Genomic DNA, 17,869 nt, shown 5'->3' with positions numbered 1-17,869 from the left:
TTGCAGTTTCCATATCAAACAGTGCCACTAAGCAGTAGACAGTTAAGGCAGGCATGGTGGATGAAGCGCCAGTCCATGAACCATGTGAAGCTCCCATGGGGCATGACATGGTTGCTGGCATCCCACTTTGAAGTGAGTTTGAAGACTTTGCCCTGGTCCAGTTTCACCCTCAAGTCAGGTACTTAGCTCAGATTACATCCTTCAGGAACCATTGCAGGAGGGTCCTCATGCAGTTGTGGGGGGGGGGTCCGTGGGGGGGGGGGGGGGGGGGGGGGGGTGTCACACTCCTCGGTCTAGGTCCAGGTGCAGCTAGATTTGATCTTAGCCAAAAAGGCTGAGATGCAGATGGAAACCTATCACAAGGATAGGTTACTACAACCAAATTAAATAAAATAAATGGTAGTGCCCATTGCACTCAGTCCACCTCAGCACTGATTCTTTTTCAAGTCATAGTTAGCCACTATACTGAACACATTTTGATTTCCTCTTCACTCCTATAGCTGAGCTGCACCTTTCTTTCCCATTTCCAGTGAGTCCTGTTTTTTAACCAACCTTAAATGTCTGGCAAGCATCACCGAATGGAGCCCCAAACAACCCAGAATCCCTCTGTCACCCCCTCTCTCAGTCTGTCTCATATGATTAATGTGGCTCCATCCTCCATGAGATGGAATCAGACCAGGTTGACATATGCCAATAAAGTTCATAATAAATCTTTCCTCTAGTCCCTTTGGTGTGAGTCCATATAGTACCATTTCCTGTGCTAACAACAGGTTTATTTTGGTGACATTCAGAAAGCAGTGGACCCTTTCCCACATCCCTTTTGCATATGTACGCTCCCAAAACACATGCCCCCACCCCCCCCGCCTCCCATTTCTTCTTCCCTGCACCTTTCCCTTGTGCACATTTGTCGAGGATAGGTGCTGTAAGGCTTTGGTCCTCGATGCATTGATGTCTTCCCTGTTTTTAGTGAGCCAGGAGGTGTAGCAGCTATCTCCGTCAGCCTTTCCTCAATGTTCTGTTCTCGCCTGCCACGTCTTTGATGTTTCTTAAGATTATTATTGGGAGGATGGTTCTCAGTGGAAAAATCACCTTGTGCTCTTGGCTGGGCCAATTAATGGGCTCCTTCCTCCCCTTCACCCCAAGCTAACCACACCTTAGTTCTTGAATCTGACTTAGCAACTGGTGTAACTATCTTCTCCTGACCAGGCTAGTTAAGCCCAGTTCTAACAGTTCTGGATCCTGGTCCTCCTGCTAGCTTTTCTGGGGTCAATCTGGCCCATTCAGGTACAGACCCCAAACACCAACATAAGCTTTCAGTGGAGGTAAGCACAAACACAAAAATAAAGAGGAAAAAAGGAATCCTCCAGAGAAATCAGGAAATAACAGGGGGGAAAAATCATACGCTGTATCTAAGCTTCCAAAGAGCAGTTCTGCTGTGCAAGAGGACTAGTCTCATTGGCTCTTCCCTTTCCCCTTTCCTACCTACTTGCGGGTGAAGGGTTCTGCCCAACCTAACCTTGTCACTCCAGGTTCCAGCCACAGTATCTCTGCTGACAGAGGTCCTCCGGCCCCTTCTACTTGCTATCCAACATCCTGCTCCAGCTCCACTCACTGCAGATGCACATCATGAGGGGAGTTCTTTGGCACCTCTGCTTCCTTGATGCTGAACTCTCCCTGGAGCTTCCCCTTACCGGGGCCGGAAGTACTTTGTGCAGCTCATTCCAGACCAATCCAGAGTGGGTACTCACTCTGGAAGCATGGCATTCTGGGAAGCACACAAGCCTCAGTTCTCTGGTCAGCTGAGGTAAGTACAGGGGAGTTACCTCCCCCTTCCACTCTCTTATTCTGACAAAATTGGTAAGCTTGTCAAGTTCCATCTGTGTTGCACCGCTCTCAGTGGCAAGATATGTTTTACAACCATCCAGGCTAGGTCAGCGTGTTCCCCTTTTAGTTGTTTATCCACCACTGCTCCCCACACCTTCTTCATTTCCCACCTTTCTTCATTTCATCTTCTGTGAAGTTTCCCACCAGCACCATCTTGTCTCTCTCCCTTACCACTTTCATCAATTTCTTATGATCCTTCAGGACCTCCATCCCTACCTTCCCTATTTTATACCTCTGCACAAAACTTTCTGCCTGATGTAATGGATTAGCAGTTGCCACACCCACAGACTCTTCAATGAGGTCTGATACACTTCCCATTTCCACAAAATTGCAGCTGTGTGAAATCAGGTGATATGCACTCCTTTCCCCCTCTCCTTCCATTATCCTTTTGCATACCATGCTTACATAATTTCCATAGAAAAACAATCCCAAGTCCAGCAGGCCCCATCCCCGCATCTATCTTGCTTTGTACAGTTCAGATTTAGCCAACCTTTCTCTTTTAACATTCCAGAAGAACACACATATATTATACTTCTTAATACTTCTAAATATGCTATTTAACTACTTTTGAGTGTACCAAGAGCTCCATAGTATAAATAAAACTGAAACTACATGTATGCAGTTTGTTTCAGAAGATGAAGTGTTAGAGACAAAAAGTCATCAAAGAACAAAAGACAGATGGAGCCTAACAAAAAACAAGGAAGAGCTAGACATGTAAGTTCTTTGGAGAAAGGACTGCAACTTATTGGGCACATCTACACAAGACGCTTACAGCGCAGTAGCCTCATAACACTGCGCAGTAGTGTGTTGGTCAAAAACCATACTAATACACTGCCGCACAGTGTTATTAGGCTACTGTGAAGTAAGCGTCACAAAAAAAGTGTGTGCCAGCACTACTGCGCAGTAACTGTGGTTACTGTGCATTTAGTTAGTGTTTCATTAAGCAAGTACTAAACTAAATGTGCATTAATGAACATGTAGATGCACCCACTATTAGGGGTCTGTGAAACGGGCTCTATTAGATTCGGATTCAGATTCAGCCCAAATCAAGGACAGTGATTCAATTTGTTTATTCGGATCACTGTCCCCAGTTTGATTCAGCCAAATCCAAATCTGAAGATTCAATGTTGATTCAGACATCGACACAGCTTTAAAAGTTTTTTCTACATACCTTGAGGTACCAGCACGAGTCATAAATGCTGCAATGCTGGGGTGCATGGAGCATCCCACAGGAGTTCAGGGGGCCCCTCCACCTGCTCGGCGGCAAACTTGGAAGTGGACCAGAAGTACTTCCGGGCCACTTCCGGGCCCACTGGGGCCCCCCCCCCCCCCCCCCCGGCCCCCTGGGCCCCCCCCCCCCGCACCCCCCCCAGCCTTGGCAATCAGCCATGGGGACTCTGGGTGCCCCCCCGGACCCAGGAGGCATGAGTCGCTGAGCCATGAGGGCATGGGGGGGCCCCTGCATGTTCCCCAGCAGACCCGGAAGTGGACTGGAAGTGCTTCTGGTCCACTTCCAGGTCTGCTGCCAAGCACACTGAGGAGCGCCCCCGTGCTTCTGTGGGACACTCCACACACCCAGCATTGCAGCATTCACGAGCTGCCTGCTACCTGGAGGTATGTAGAAAAAACATTTAAAACTGTGTCTATATCCAAATCTCCAAATCTTTCCAAATCTCTCCGAATCAATTTGGAGAGTTCCGATTTGATTTGGAGAGATTAAAGGGTCTCCTGATTCGATTCAGATTTGGAGATTTGGCCACTGAAGGAATTTGAGACGCTGCAAGAGGCATGTGCATACTTGTCTGGACGCACCCCATGATGGCACGTATGGCCTTCTCAGGATGGTGGAGATGGGGGAAGTCTATTGTGTCTTACAGGCAACTTGCTCTTTGAGTTACAAGCTCAAGTGGGGGTGGTTTCTACAAAGCATGAAATGGTGATTTTTGAATAAGTTGTAATAACTACACATAACCACACGATGGAAGCACAAGACTCAAAACAGGGCACTGGCTGTGTTTTTGTTCCCAAAACCAAGTGCTTGTATGTAACCTGGCTTACAGCTCACACCTAAAAAAGGTCTGGGGGAGAAGAGAAAGCAGGCTCTGATTCAGCCAGTTTCTGTCTCCTCGTGGCCAGTGGGAGGCTGATGATAATATCCTTAACGCATCCTGCTGAGGCTAGCACTGAGCTAAGCTATTCAACTTTTTTATACTGATTCACAACCAGAGTGTTTAAATATGTCTAAGAATCGGAACAAGCTGAAAAAAGGGAGCAAATTACTTTATAAATAGGACTGTGGATGCATGAGAAGGGAAAGGAAAGCTTCAGAGAATAGGAAAGGAGACCATTTGGGGCAGGTGATCTCCAACATAAAGATGGAGAAAAGCCTTCCTTCCATAAAACAGGAGAAACACAAAGCAGTGTAAGTGGAGGAAGGCATTTGCTGCTGACAGGTGTCAGTGTGGGGGAATAGAAGAAGAGCCTGGGGAGAAGAGAAGAAACAGTAATGAAAAGGAAAGGAAAGGGCCTTAGGAAAGCTGAACCACTACAGCATGTGATTTCACTCATGGTGGTAAGTGCCAGTGCAGCAGTCAGCCCTAACCAGGTTCTAACCAGGAACTTCTGGGTTTCCTGTACCAATATGACTAGTAAATACAGTAATTCAGTCTTCTGCAAGACATCCAGCTGAATGAGCCCTTCTACTGGATTCTGAATGGAAACAAAGTCTCTCATGAGGAGTGGTAAAATATAGTTCAGCTCTTTAAATTATGCACTGGAGACAGAGACTCAGAACACTTATAACTCATTCATAGTCTTTGCTGAGGAAGGGGATATAAGTAAGTGCACTCTTGCTCTTAAAATGTTTGGTGAGACCTTCATTTCCCTCCAGAAACAGAAAATACAAACTATTGCTTGGGATAATTTTAAGGCACCCTTTAAAGGCTTTTTGGATATTGGTTTTACTCCTTTTAGGGCACAAGTGCATTAGGGCCACGTCCAATTTGGTAAATGAGGTGCCTAAGCAGGACTTAGGTAGAAATTAGGTCCAAAAAGTTACAGAAAATGATTCAGATTAACCCCACTCTAGTAGCACCAAGCCACTTTGGCATCTGTATTCATTAGACACCTACATTTGACCTATACACAAGCAGTGAGATGCTGTAATAACATGATTAATCAAGTCTGCTGGAGCATGGTAATTACCATGCTCCAGTAGACTCCAGCGTCTTGTGTATCAACACCCCCATGCTTAAAAGTGGCAGCGTCATGTGTATCAGCATCTTGTATATCCAGCGTCCTATGTATCAACACCCCTATCCTTAAAAATGGCAGTGGAGATGCTTTAACTAGAGCTCCCTCGATGAGGGAGGGACTGTGTGTGTTAGGGTGAGTCCCACATGCACCCACACACCCCCTCGCACTACCATACACGCAGACCCCCACACCCACACACCCTACACACTCCAGCCACCCTCCCCCCACACACAGCCCCCAGAAATCTCATACCCACCCACACGCCACATATATACACACACACCCACATGCTCCCTCACCCCACACCCAGACCTTCCACACCTATCTACCCCGACAGACTCACCCACACCCTCCCCCACACTCCAAATACCCACACACGCACAGCCCCCACAAACCTATACCCACCTACCCCCCTCCAGTATACAAAAGTCAGACTTCATTTTAAGCTATTGTGCAATCCCCTCTATTTACGCTACACAAACACATGTAAGCAAGGACAAAAATATATTTTTTAATCAAATTAATGAATGTTTTAGATGTTAGATTTTTAGAATATAATTTGGTATTTTTCTGGTTCTGAGATGGCAAAATGCTTTACTGAAAGGAGTACTTCTGGGGGCAAGGGGAGGGGCTTCTGATGGCAAAGGTCAGGGGTGGGACTTCCAATCACAAGATGGTGACCAGGGAGCAGGGCATCTGTGAAGGGGTGGGGCTATCCATGAGGCCCTCAGCAGCTTGCCAAAATTTGGTAAGCAGCCCTCCACCTGAAATAATTGCCCTCCCCTGCTATGGTCTATCAAGACCCCCAGGTCTCCTTTTGTTGTGGTGCTAGTAAGTGTAGCACTGCCAAGCATGTTGTGGGTTGTTTCTCCCCAGGTGGAGCAACTTACATTCCTCGGTGTTGAACACCATCAGGTTTTGATCCGCCCACCTTGCAAACCTGTCCAGATCAGCCTGTAAGATGGAGCCTAAGCCCGAAGCCTAGTGATTAGGACACTTGCATGGGAAGGGGGAGACCTGGGTAGTGTCCCTGTTTCCAAGGTTATTTCTTTTTTCAACCAATGACTGTCTAAGGTGAAGTACATAAACAATGATGGGAGCAGAGACTCAGAGCAGGGACTAGTCAGGCTTCCTCTTGCTTCTCTTTCTGGGCTCCATGACTTCTGCATTCTTGGCTGCTTATTGGCTTAGGTTCTTCAGTGCCAAGGGGAGAAACGTGTCCTCCCCCCTCCCTAGTCCATAACTTGGTAGTAAGGGCATTCTTCAGGTGGCAAGAGCTGAGTATAAACGCCCTCAGGCAGAAGAAAGCCTAGAACCTAGGTCTCCCACTTCCTGGGGGAGTGGTCTAATTAATCACTTGGTTTATTATATATAGGGGAGCACTAGCACCACTGCCACCAGTCACTCAGGCACCCACCCTCTGGGGCCTCTGAATCTCAAATGAACTTCTGCATAATATTCACTGGTGCGAGGTACCTGAGCTCTGCAGAGGGTCAGGTGCACCCAGATGCCTAATGTCTTCTACCAGCTAGCTCTAGGTGCCACCCTGCTCAGTGTATCGACACGGTTTGCATCACGCCTTGGAGGCCTGGAACTCCTCACTGACATTATGATGTCGGTGTATTGTTAGGTGTGCTGAAACCAAAATAGAGGCATCTGCAAGGCAAATCTGTATCTAGCCTGCTGGCCCCTATATTAGAGCAACAGGACTTCAACAGGATTAGTCTCATTATTTGCATAAACGTAATTATAGTTAACTGTCTGGCAGATCAGGACCTTTGATACTTTCTACTCTCTTGCACTTCTCTGGATACTTTCTGGGCACATTGGATGTACCTTTTGAATCCTTTGTGAAGTTTTCTAACAATATTTGTATAGAAACTGAAGCTATTTTCATGCTTTATGGAAAATCATGGGCCTTGTATATACATTAACAATATATCTATATTTTTACCTTTTAAAGGCACTTCTGAGGACCTGTCTGAGGTTATTGTGGACATTACTTTTACATTTGTAAATGCTTTTTCTTCTTTTTTACAAGACCTCTGGACAAATTTTGCATCCCTCATTCTTTTGAAGCACTTCTTGGGCATTGTTTTGAACAATGTTTCTATACAGTTTAGGACATCTGTGGGGCATATTTCTGAAATCAACTGGATATTGTTTTTATCCCCTTTTTTATTTATTTACACTATTTATTACATTTAACCCTCTTTAATTACTTCTGAAATATTCTTAAAGGATTTTTTAGACCCTCTTATAATAGGGAAGAAAATTGTATAGTTTTTTTTAATAATGTTTCATCCTTTATGAATTATTTTATTTTTACATTATATGGGTCTCTTTCTCTGGGTAATATTAATACATACATTACGATTGATTGTTTTAAAAATATTTTTTACTATTTTTTGACCATTTCAATGCATCTTTAGGCCATTGAGATGTTTTAGGGCATTTTCATCTCTTTAGAAGCCCACTGACTATTTGTAACCCCCTCACCCCCATGAGAACAGATTTTGAAATCCTTCTAACACACACAAAAGGTGTGCTGAAACAGGCCAGGTTGTTCTGAAAAACCGCATGCCACTTGGTGGTACCTGGAGTGTGTGTCACATCTGGCCCAGTCTATTTTCCACTCTTCCACATGCCAGGCACTGGGGACTGTGGTGAAGAAGATGTAGTAGCATCCATGGTTCTGCACCAGTTTGAGATTCCCAGCAGCAGAGAAACTCCAGGTAGAAGACTGTAGGCAGTTTAATATAGGCTTTTTGGATATCAGGTTGTCACGGTTTTAAAATCTAGTATCTTGGGACTTTGCAATGTTAAAAATGTCTCAAAGTAACCAAATGCAAGAAAAAGATCCAGAAAGTGATAAAAAGAAGAGAAGACGCTTAAAGGAGGTGAACAGATTAAAGAAGAACACTTCTAAAAAGTTCACAAAGAGTCAAAAAAAGAAATATGCTTACAACATGATCAGTCTGTGCCCAGGATCTTTGTGTGCGATTTTATCTAGTCGGCCGCTTTTGCGGGAGATCCCTACTCCAGGTGCCTTGCTTCATGCAGACAGGCAGTCTAAGAGAGGGTAAAATAATTTTTGAGCGGTCGGTGGGAGATTTGCTTCCTTCTCAGTGAGCTATGTGTAGCTAAACCCATGTATCAAAGTCATCTAGCACAAGGACTGAGTGGAATGTTCTTAAAACTGTCTTCCAAATTGAAATAAAATACACAAAATGCAGGAAGATGCAGCGTGGGGTTAAGATGATGTTAATGCTGATTTGGAACAAATTGTGTCCCACCTTCAGGGCTTCACCACTCCTGAAGAAACGTGGCCAAAAATGCAACCATCCCATTCTCAGTATCCGTTTGCACGATTTCCCATACCCAAGGTCACAAATGCACACTTGCAGCACAGACCTTTCCTGGCAATAACAATCCTCAGACCCTGTCAGCCTTCTGCAAGCACTTCACATACTGCTGATGGGGCTTGTTTTTATGCGTGTGCCTTTGCATTTAAGATGCATGGGAATGTTTTCATCTTTGTTTCAGAGAACATCACACCCTGAAACACTGTGATATGGCTTAGAAATCTAGCGTTCCTGTTTATATCATGTGAGTTTCACGCTGCTATCAAACAGCTTTGAACATCAGGCAAAAAATCGGAGGTGATAACAATGGTGTGTGAAACATTCCAATTAAGAAGAAAGCTTAAAAAATAACTTTGATTTTTTTTTTCACTGGAAAAATATTTCTCTCTCTATTGCTTTTCTCATGGCCTCTTTCACCTCTTTGTTTCTCAAGCTGTAAATCAAAGGATTCAGCATGGGAATGAAGATCGTATAGCACAAAGAGTCCAACATATTGTGATCCAGGGAGTAGCTGGAATGTGGTTGTATGTACACAAACAGTGAACCATAGAATAAGGAGACAGAGAGCAGGTGGGAGGTGCAGGTGGAGAAGGCTTTGCGTCTCCCCTCTGCTGAATTCATTTGCAAAATGGTGGACAGGATGTAAACATAAGACAGCAAGACAATCAGAAAAGTGAAGATCTGAATTGGGCCAGAGACTATAAAAATTATCAGTTCATTTACAAAAGTGTCAGTGCAGGAGAGTTGTAACAGTGGTGGGAGGTCACAAAAGAAATGACTAATTACATTGGACCTGTAGAAAGATAATCTAAGTATACCAATCATATGCAAAATGCCATGGAAGAAGCCACCAATATATGATGCAATCACTAACTGCATACAGACCCTGGTAGATATAACAGCTCTATAAAGCAAAGGGTTACATATCGCAATGTATCGGTCATATGCCATTACTGCAAGAAGGAAGCACTCTACAGTGGCAGAAACACCAAAGCAGAACAACTGTGTTATGCATCCAGAGAAAGAAATGCCTTTCTTTCCTGCTACAAAATTGAGCAACATCTTGGGGATGATGGAGGAGGAACAGCAGGTGTCCATGAGGGATAAGTTACCGAGGAAAAAGTACATTGGGGAGTGAAGGCGAGAATCGATCCAAATTAACACCACCATGCTGAGATTCCCCACTAAGGTTATGCAGTAGATCATAGAAAGCACCACGAACAGGATAGGCTGCAACTCTGGGTCATCCGTAAATCCTAAGAGAAGAAATTCTGTCATCCTGGTGCAGTTGCCCTTTGCCATTTGTTCACTGTGTGTTATCTGTCAAAATAAGAGTGTGGGCAAACATTATTATTGGCAAACCACAGTCACCAGGCATGAATCTCTTTTATGGGTAGTCATCCTATCCTGGCCACTGAGCGTTGTTGTTCTTCCACAGACAGGAGCCCACAGATACCCTGAGCTGCCTGAAAATAAATTGGTTTTAATGAAGATTTTTTCAGTGCTCAGCTCGGATCCTTCTAGCCACATAAAATGATTAGTGTGCAGAAGCCAGACATTTCAAGTCAGGGTGTGTAAAGTTAGATTCCTGAATCTATGGCCTGACTTATAGAAGCAGCAGACACACACCACTCCAGTTGACATCTGAAGGAGCTGAAGACACCTTTGGAAATCAGGCTATTTCTATCTAGGTGGCCAAATATGAATCTAGGAGTTTAATTTGAAACCACATGTGAAAATAGTTTCCCTGAGTCACTCATGATTGCAATGTACTAATATTGTACTTTCTATAAAGACTAACCATAGGCATTTCACCTTAATTGACCATATTAGTTGTAGCAAACCCATCTGCAGCAGAGATGCATGACTAGCCATTAATCAGATTGTTTCCTTTCTGCCATCTGCAGACTAGTTGGTGTTTGACAGGCAGAACTGTCTGAAAATCTGTTTTCTGTCCTGTAGCATTAAACAAACAAAGTCCCAATTATTCAAGATATTTATAGTGGAAATCTAAGGCAGACATTCATTGTTTCTTGTCAGTGAAGTTTCTACCCTGTAGGTGTCTGTTCCCTGATAACATGATGTGTTGATCCCACATATACAATTTAAAGTTCCTACTTTTTTCTCCATATATAAGTAATGCAAATGTTGGAACATTGAGACAGGCTGTATCAGTAGTGAAATAAATATGCTTGCATGTTAAGGAATGTATTCACTGACTTAATGGTGTTCTGATACCGCAGTGATGGATGCAGTATGAGAACCTAGCTAGACAGCAAGTAGGATTAGAAATACCAAGCAAGATCACTTGGAATCCACCTCAAAGTGGCTCCATAAGCAGACTGAAAAGCAGTCAAGAGCAGTGGTACTTGACCCCTCTGGTTTCACGGGCCAAATGAAAAGTGTAGGGCCAGTTGGTGGAACTGATGCAGCACAGGGTTGTCCATGCATTCAATCTGGTGTGCTGGCATGACTGACCCCACTCTCTGAATCCAGTAGTGGTGTAACCTGTGCTCTGGATACAGCTGTGCCACAACCCGACACAGCGGCTGGACTCCATGCACCAAATCTGGCCACAGTGTAACCCCATAAGCTAACTTGACCCCTTGCATGGGGTCCAGCCTTGAGGTGACCCTGCACACTGGCCTAACCCCACACGCTGGATCCAGGTGCAGAAAGTCTTCATGCCAGCATGATCTGGTGTGTAGGACCATATTACATCACTATGCTGTGTAGGACCATATCACCTGGATCTGGGGCTCCCCACAAACCCAGAAATGTGGCAGGGGTGGGGGGGGAGGGGGGTGGCGATGTTGTTAATCACCATGATGCTAGGATGACATAGCCAGAGGTTGAGCACCATTGGTTCATACTTTGAAAATCCTACCTTTGATTCTCCCCAGTAGAAATCCTTCTTCACTGTCTCCCCTCAGGACAATGTCAAATCCTTTTAAAAGGAAGTGTTTTTCAAGTTACCTTCCTTTGTTGAAAAAGGACAAAGCCATTCCATGCCTTTCAAAGAGAAAGAGAAAAACAGAAGAAAGAAAGCTATTCTTTAACTTGGCATCATCTGCCTAAAGCAGCAAGTGAGGAAGAGAAACTGAAAAGGTTACAACTGCCGACTAACCTGAATGAGTGTTTAAAAGCATGAGAGTTGTTCTTATTGGCTTTGTTGTCACTGCAGAAAAGGTGCGTTTTTCAACCAGAATAGCTATCTGAGTGTAAAATCCGAGTAGAGGCAAGGGACAAGACACTTTTGCTGTCACAGGCAGCTGAAATCAACTCCTGGAAGGGAGCACTGTGTTGTTTTTTACGAGTACACTGAGATAAAGCCTACCTGTGTTTTGTCTCCACTCTGGTATCTCAGTGTAAAAGTACAAATTTTTGGCAATAAAGACAAAGTAATGGTCACCAATTCAAAAATTCCAGATGAATAAAGTGATTGTGAGTGATGAAAATCAGTTTTCTCCTCACTGGTGAGAGAGGGAGGACTTTATAACATACTGAAAATCCCACCTCCTATTTTGGTCACCTCTTCTGACTTAGCAGCAAGAACAACAGGGTACCATGCCATAATATATAGCCTGTCAGCAGGCCTTGCAGTGCTGTATAAACCAAATCCGTACATGCAAAACTCCGTGCACACAGATTCTCAGCGCCCATCTAGCTAGTACATTGAACCTATTCCTATCACTCCCTAGAGAATGAAGTTGTTGTTAATAATAATAACCATAATGATACTAAAATCAGCAGCAACAACAATAATAATAATCTATCTTTATTTTTATTATTTTACAGTAGTTCCTAAAGACTCCTGTAAGTTATTGGGTCCCATTGTGCTAGGCATCACAGACACAGAACAAAAAGAGTCTCTGACCTAAAGATTTTACAGTCTACACTGCAGATGCAGAAGCTACTGTAGGGCAGTGTAGGGTTTCATAAGCTGGTTTTAACTTAGTACGGGTAGCAGTGGCTGTCCAGCCATGGCAACATGGAGCTCAGCACAGTGTAATTTACCCTACCGAGTCACTTCCATGACAGTACTATACCCTAAGTACAGTATTGATTACTCCCCGGAACAGATCATGGTGTCTACAAAAGAACAACTAATTCCTCCTTTCCCATTTGTATCCTGCCGACACCGTCTTTAGAGAAAAGGACCCTGTAAGAAAGCAAGTCGTGCAATTCTTTCGTTCATTGTTCCAAGAAAGAGATGGCTGAAGTCAGCAGACAACGGTCAGGGAGAAAATTCAATTTCCTTTTCTTTAATACCTGACCAGTGGGATGAATCAGTCCCATTGAAAACATTAATTTGACTTTTATGTGCTGCCCAGCCGTACATATAATGATTTCTCAGTCCTATTGGGGTGATATGTCAATAGTAATATTATGATCTCTAAATGTTAGCCTGTCAGTAAAAAACAATACATTGAAAATGTGACTTATTTACCAGACTCCGGCTATGTTTGAGTGACATGAATCTCATTAGGGATAAATAGTATTTCTGTCTATATCACTGCAAATTTTAGTGGAGAGGGAGAATTACAGCAGGATTATTTTATAGTTAGCCAAAAACACACAAGCAAATTTTTCCCTAAACAGGATCTTTCACATTTCTGAGCAGTAAAACCATATGCTTCCTTCTTGCTAATTTCAGTGCTCCTTTGGAATTTTCTCATTTCTATCAATGGTACAAATGGTTTATCAGGTGGAGTTAGGGGTTTAATCTTCAAAAATACCTTGTACCAACTTTTGAAGTAATTTTCAAATGGACTGACATCTGCTTACGTTCTACTGTTACTTTCATTCAGCAGTCATTACATGAAGACTTGGAAAACAGTCAGAAGTCACCTTTTGAAACTAAATGGTTTTACCATGTGATTTAAGATGCTAAAATAAAGAGTCAGAATAGCAAGAATTTCCCTGATTTTACCTGGTTCCAGTTTGAAAGATTCAGTGGAAATTAATTGCACGTTCAGGGCCAGGTGTTCAGCGATTCAGGGTGGTCACAAACCATGAGGAAGCCTCTCAGAAGCTCAGCTTCTCCTGATGGTTAAATCTATCAACTGGGAGATCAAGGAAGGTAGAAAGACAATATTTATTTCAAAATCTGCCCAAACTTAGGTTCTTTGGAGCCAGGGCCCAGTTTCTTCTCCAACTCCAAGAGATTCCCTTTCAGCTGACAGTGGAGTATTTCTAATAAGTACCCTGAACTTGGGACACAATTCCCTGGAGTTTCTCAAGCTCCAGGGTCCCACAGAGTCCCAGAAGTGGCAATTACAATTTCTCTTCACATCTTCTGGGTCCAGTGTTTATTTATACACACAAAAATTTGGAAATGTACTAAGAGATGTTTTCCTGCATCTTCCCTGCAGGAATTGCAGTGATTAGAAGTCAATGTGGAGATCCATTCTATTTCTGTATTTTATGACATAATTGTTTCTCAGTGTTGGGTTTTAACTCTGAATTTTCTGTTCTGTTCATGTAACTTTTAATTAGGTGTATATGTATGTACTATACTTTCTTATAAAATAAGGTCTACCAAGTATGGTAAGGTCTACCTATCTCAGCTTGTTTCGGTATCTCCGAGAATTTTTTCCCCCTCTTTCACCAAATGCTTAATCTTATATCTCTAAGGATAAAGTTTCTGCTTGCTTCTGCCTTGAACAACATCTTTCCCTTCATCACTGACTGTCCCAATAAATGCTATTAGATTCAAAGATCTCAAATAAAGCCAGACTTATTTATTAGTTAAAATGTTTTTAAATTTCTAATTAAATCACTATATAGAGCTGTGACAGGTTCTGCAAATCTTAAAAGTGAAAACTTACATGTGCCATATTCAGTAAATGTTAATATAAATCTTTCTGTACCAAATGTCGTCATAATCTTATTGGCCAACTAAGCACTTAGAGTGACCCCAAGTACAACATTAATATCTTCTGATCTTCAACTCTCTCTCTACCAAGCCTGGCGGGGAAGATAGACTTTGCATACCATGCAGAATCCTTTGAAAATGCCATGCAATCATCCACTCCCACTGAAATTCTAGACAGTCTTGGTTACGCAACTTCAGCAATCACAACTATGGAAGTAGCATATATTTAAGGGGGGTGGGTAGGAACAGAGGGAGACAGATCCCAAACTATTTGGGGCTTTAACAGGTCAAATAGAGCACTGTAAGCCACTTGGAAGCCAGTAGTTAACCTATGAAAATTATGAAGTACAAGTTTAATGTAGAGGTGCACCGATACATCAGTCCAATATCACATCAGCACTGATATAAAGAAAATTGTCTGTATTGGAAATTGGCCTGATGTGGCTAAATATTTGGCCAACAAATGGCCTGTGCATGTGCGCAGCCACAATGCAGCACATAGGCAGTGCGGAGCACAGCCGGCAGCATGGAGAGCTGTGTGTAGCTGGTAAGTCTGTTGTGGTGGAAGGGGAGAGGCATGGGGGCGCAGATCAAGGCCACTGCGGTGAGGAGGGTGTGGGGTTGGGGCTGGGGCAGGCACGGCCCAGCCAGGGCAGGGGGGTTGTGGGATGGAGCTGTGGCTCGTCAGGGGGGCACAGGAAGGGAGAGGGATCAGCTCCCGCTACTGAGGGCAGCTCGTTTAGCAACTCATCCGCTCATCCAGCAGCTCCCACCACTGCTCCCGCCACTCATCCGGGAGGGCATGGGGGGGTACATGTGCCCCTGGATCTGTGTGGGCCAGGTGGCAGCGGCATTGGGAGGGGGACTATGGGGCGGCTAAAGTGATTTTTTGGGGGTTGCTGCAGCCCTCCCCTGTAGCTACTTCCCAGTGCTGCCACTGCTCCCTGCATGGCGTCGCCCTGGCCCCAGCCCCAATCTGCAGCCCACCCCAACCACAGCCCATGCAGATCTGGGGCACACACCCCCCGGTGCCCTCCCAGGGTGCATGCAGGAGCGAGAGCTGCCCCTCTACCTGCGCCCCCTCGAACGAGCCACAGTGCCTGCCCCAGCCCCCACCCCACTCCCTCCCTCACCGCAGGGGCCTTGATCTGCCCCCCCAGACCCTTCCCTCCCCCTTCCCCTTCCACCACATCAGACTTACCAGCTGCATGCAGCTGTATGGGAAATCGGATTGGTATCGGCCGATACACCTCCTTAAAAATCGGCTATCGGTATCGGCCCCAAAATCTCTATTGGTGCACCCCTACTTTAATGTGCTCCCAGTAAGAAGTCCCATTTGACTTGGAGGATACTGAATTTAGTATTTTATTTCCAGATGGTCTCAAAATGAAGCCCCTTGTAAAGCATGCTGCAGTCACATATTTTGGAAATGAGAAAGGCATGAAAGAATACTGCAAGGTCGGCTACAGAGGGAAAAAGGTTGTATTCATCATGCCAGATGCAGATAAAAGATACAATATGTTGACAATGGTTCTAGTTGGGCATCCAGAAGAATCACAGAGAAGTAGGGATACAAGGGACCTATACAGGTCATCTAGTCCAACTCCCTGCCTGAGGCAGGATCATCCCTATGCAAACCATCCAAAGTAAATCCTTGTCAAACCTGTTACTAAACCTATGCAGCTAACTCTGTCAAACAACCACAAAGCATAAAACCCTAACCTTCAGGCTACTAACTTGAGACACAACAAGCAGTTCTGCATCTTCAATCAGTGGCCCGGGGTACAAAACAGAGATAACAGGCACAGAAAATACGAGAGAGAGAGGGGGAAAACAATAAAAGTAAAAGGTAAAGCCAAATAAACCATAACTAAGTCAAGGCTTGAGTTAGGGTCCATGCAGATACTTTGATTCTTTTATTCTAATTCTAATTCTTTTTTTATCTTTTTTTGAATCTCAAAATTCATTGTCCAAGACATCTCATTTCAGTGTTAAACTGTGGATGAGCCTTCTTCAGATCTGAAATCTTGGCCAAAGCCAGTTTCCCAAGGTGGTAAAAATATCAGAGAACTTATCAAACTCAAAGGGCAACCTTCAGATGGATGAAGGTTCATCCATAAAACCTAGTGTTGCCAAAGCCCTGAAATGCCATTCATGATTTTTTTAAAGCAACACCTTTATTTAAACAACTTTCCAAACAGCATGACTGGGGGTACTACACCCTAGGAACATGACTGCATTGGGATTTTACAGTCCCCCCATGAGAGCTTCATTTTTCAAGTGCTTATATCCTCAGGTCCTAATTTCCCATGGACATTGGTGACGTATAGGGGATGCATCCGGTTGCACATGCCCCCCCTGAGATTGGCTGCTGCTGCCGGCAGCGCCTGTGGGCGGTCACTGCTTGCCACCCCCCGCCCCCTGCGGGCAGTTGCTGATTGCCACTGGCCACCACTGCCTCTGTTGGCAGTGCCTGCAGATGGTTGCCACTCACCTCCACCCCCCCGTTGCTGCCAACACCACCAGTGGTGTTTGCAGGCGGTCACTGATCACCTCTGGCCGCCGCTGCTGGCAGTGTCTGTGGGTGGTAGCCGATCACCAGTCGGAACTTGCCACACCTCCCCACTGCCAACACCACCACGGCCACCTGCAGGAGCTCCCCACTTGCCGTACCACCACTGCTGCCACCTGAGGGCGATCACCATGTCCCCCCAGCCTCAGGAGGCATGCAACATTCATGCCCATGGACAACATGTGATGGAGCTGGCAGTGTCATTTAGAGCAACAATCACTGCTGCAGCCTTTTCAAGCTTCTTGCACCATGCTTAGGACTTCATTATGTTGGTCACAATCTCACTAGTGTTCCCACTATCTACATAGGAATGTTCTTGCAATTGTTCTGTGTTTGTAGGAAAGAAGGATTAAGTTTAATTAAACAGAGAAAAGAGAGATGGAGATACCATGGGGAAAGGGAGTTAAGTCTGCTGAAGTTCCAAGGTGTGTTGTAGAAATTTGCCATGAAGACATCATTTAAGCAACCACAATAGGGTAGATATTTTTATACAGAGTAACTTTGAGGACACTTCTCTACTTAAAAAAAATAGTTCCTCCTCCCACCAGCTCCTTAAAATGTGTAGGCTTACCAAATCCAGAGTTTGGAGATGCAGGGTGCTATTGCTCACTTCTAGCCATATGTTCCTGTTTATTGGCAAAAGTGGCAAATCTCTGTGAGTTTCTGAAAAGCTGCAAGGATGCATTATGCTTCTGAACTCCTACCTCATTCTGTAGTAAGATCTGTACTTCAGCTAAGAAGTAAAAAGCTCCTAAAGCAGCGAGGAAAAGGAATGTGTCCTGACCTGCCCAGATGAATGTGGGTTGTGGGATAGCATCCTTAGACATAGAAGTAGGGTGCATTGGAAGAAACAGTGCACTGTGCTTCATTATGTAAGGGCCAATCACCCCTGGAAAAAAATACTTTTCTCTTGGG

At 44.4% G+C, this 17,869-nt stretch overlaps 2 protein-coding genes across 2 annotated transcripts in view; both read right to left on the bottom strand.

The window, feature by feature from the left end:
- Nucleotides 1–2,202, bottom strand: part of GABRR3 (gamma-aminobutyric acid type A receptor rho3 subunit) — a 57,251-nt gene extending 55,049 nt beyond the window's left edge. The window contains exon 1 of the mRNA XM_014517582.1: nt 2,101–2,202. Coding sequence (XP_014373068.1) covers nt 2,101–2,202 — 102 coding nt within the window. The remainder of the gene's footprint in view (nt 1–2,100) is intronic.
- Nucleotides 2,203–8,870: 6,668 nt separating this feature from the next.
- LOC102372541 (olfactory receptor 1094-like) lies at nt 8,871–9,806 on the bottom strand. Its single transcript, XM_006018912.1, has one exon. The coding sequence runs from the start codon at nt 9,804–9,806 to the stop codon at nt 8,871–8,873; it is 936 nt and encodes a 311-aa protein (XP_006018974.1).
- Nucleotides 9,807–17,869: the final 8,063 nt, after the last annotated feature.

Source organism: Alligator sinensis, unplaced genomic scaffold (genome assembly GCF_000455745.1).
Source record: "Alligator sinensis unplaced genomic scaffold, ASM45574v1 scaffold19_1, whole genome shotgun sequence".
Taxonomy (NCBI): Eukaryota; Metazoa; Chordata; order Crocodylia; family Alligatoridae; genus Alligator; species Alligator sinensis.
Note: the sequence above shows the minus strand (reverse complement) of the source record. Positions and strands in the feature narration are given on the sequence as shown.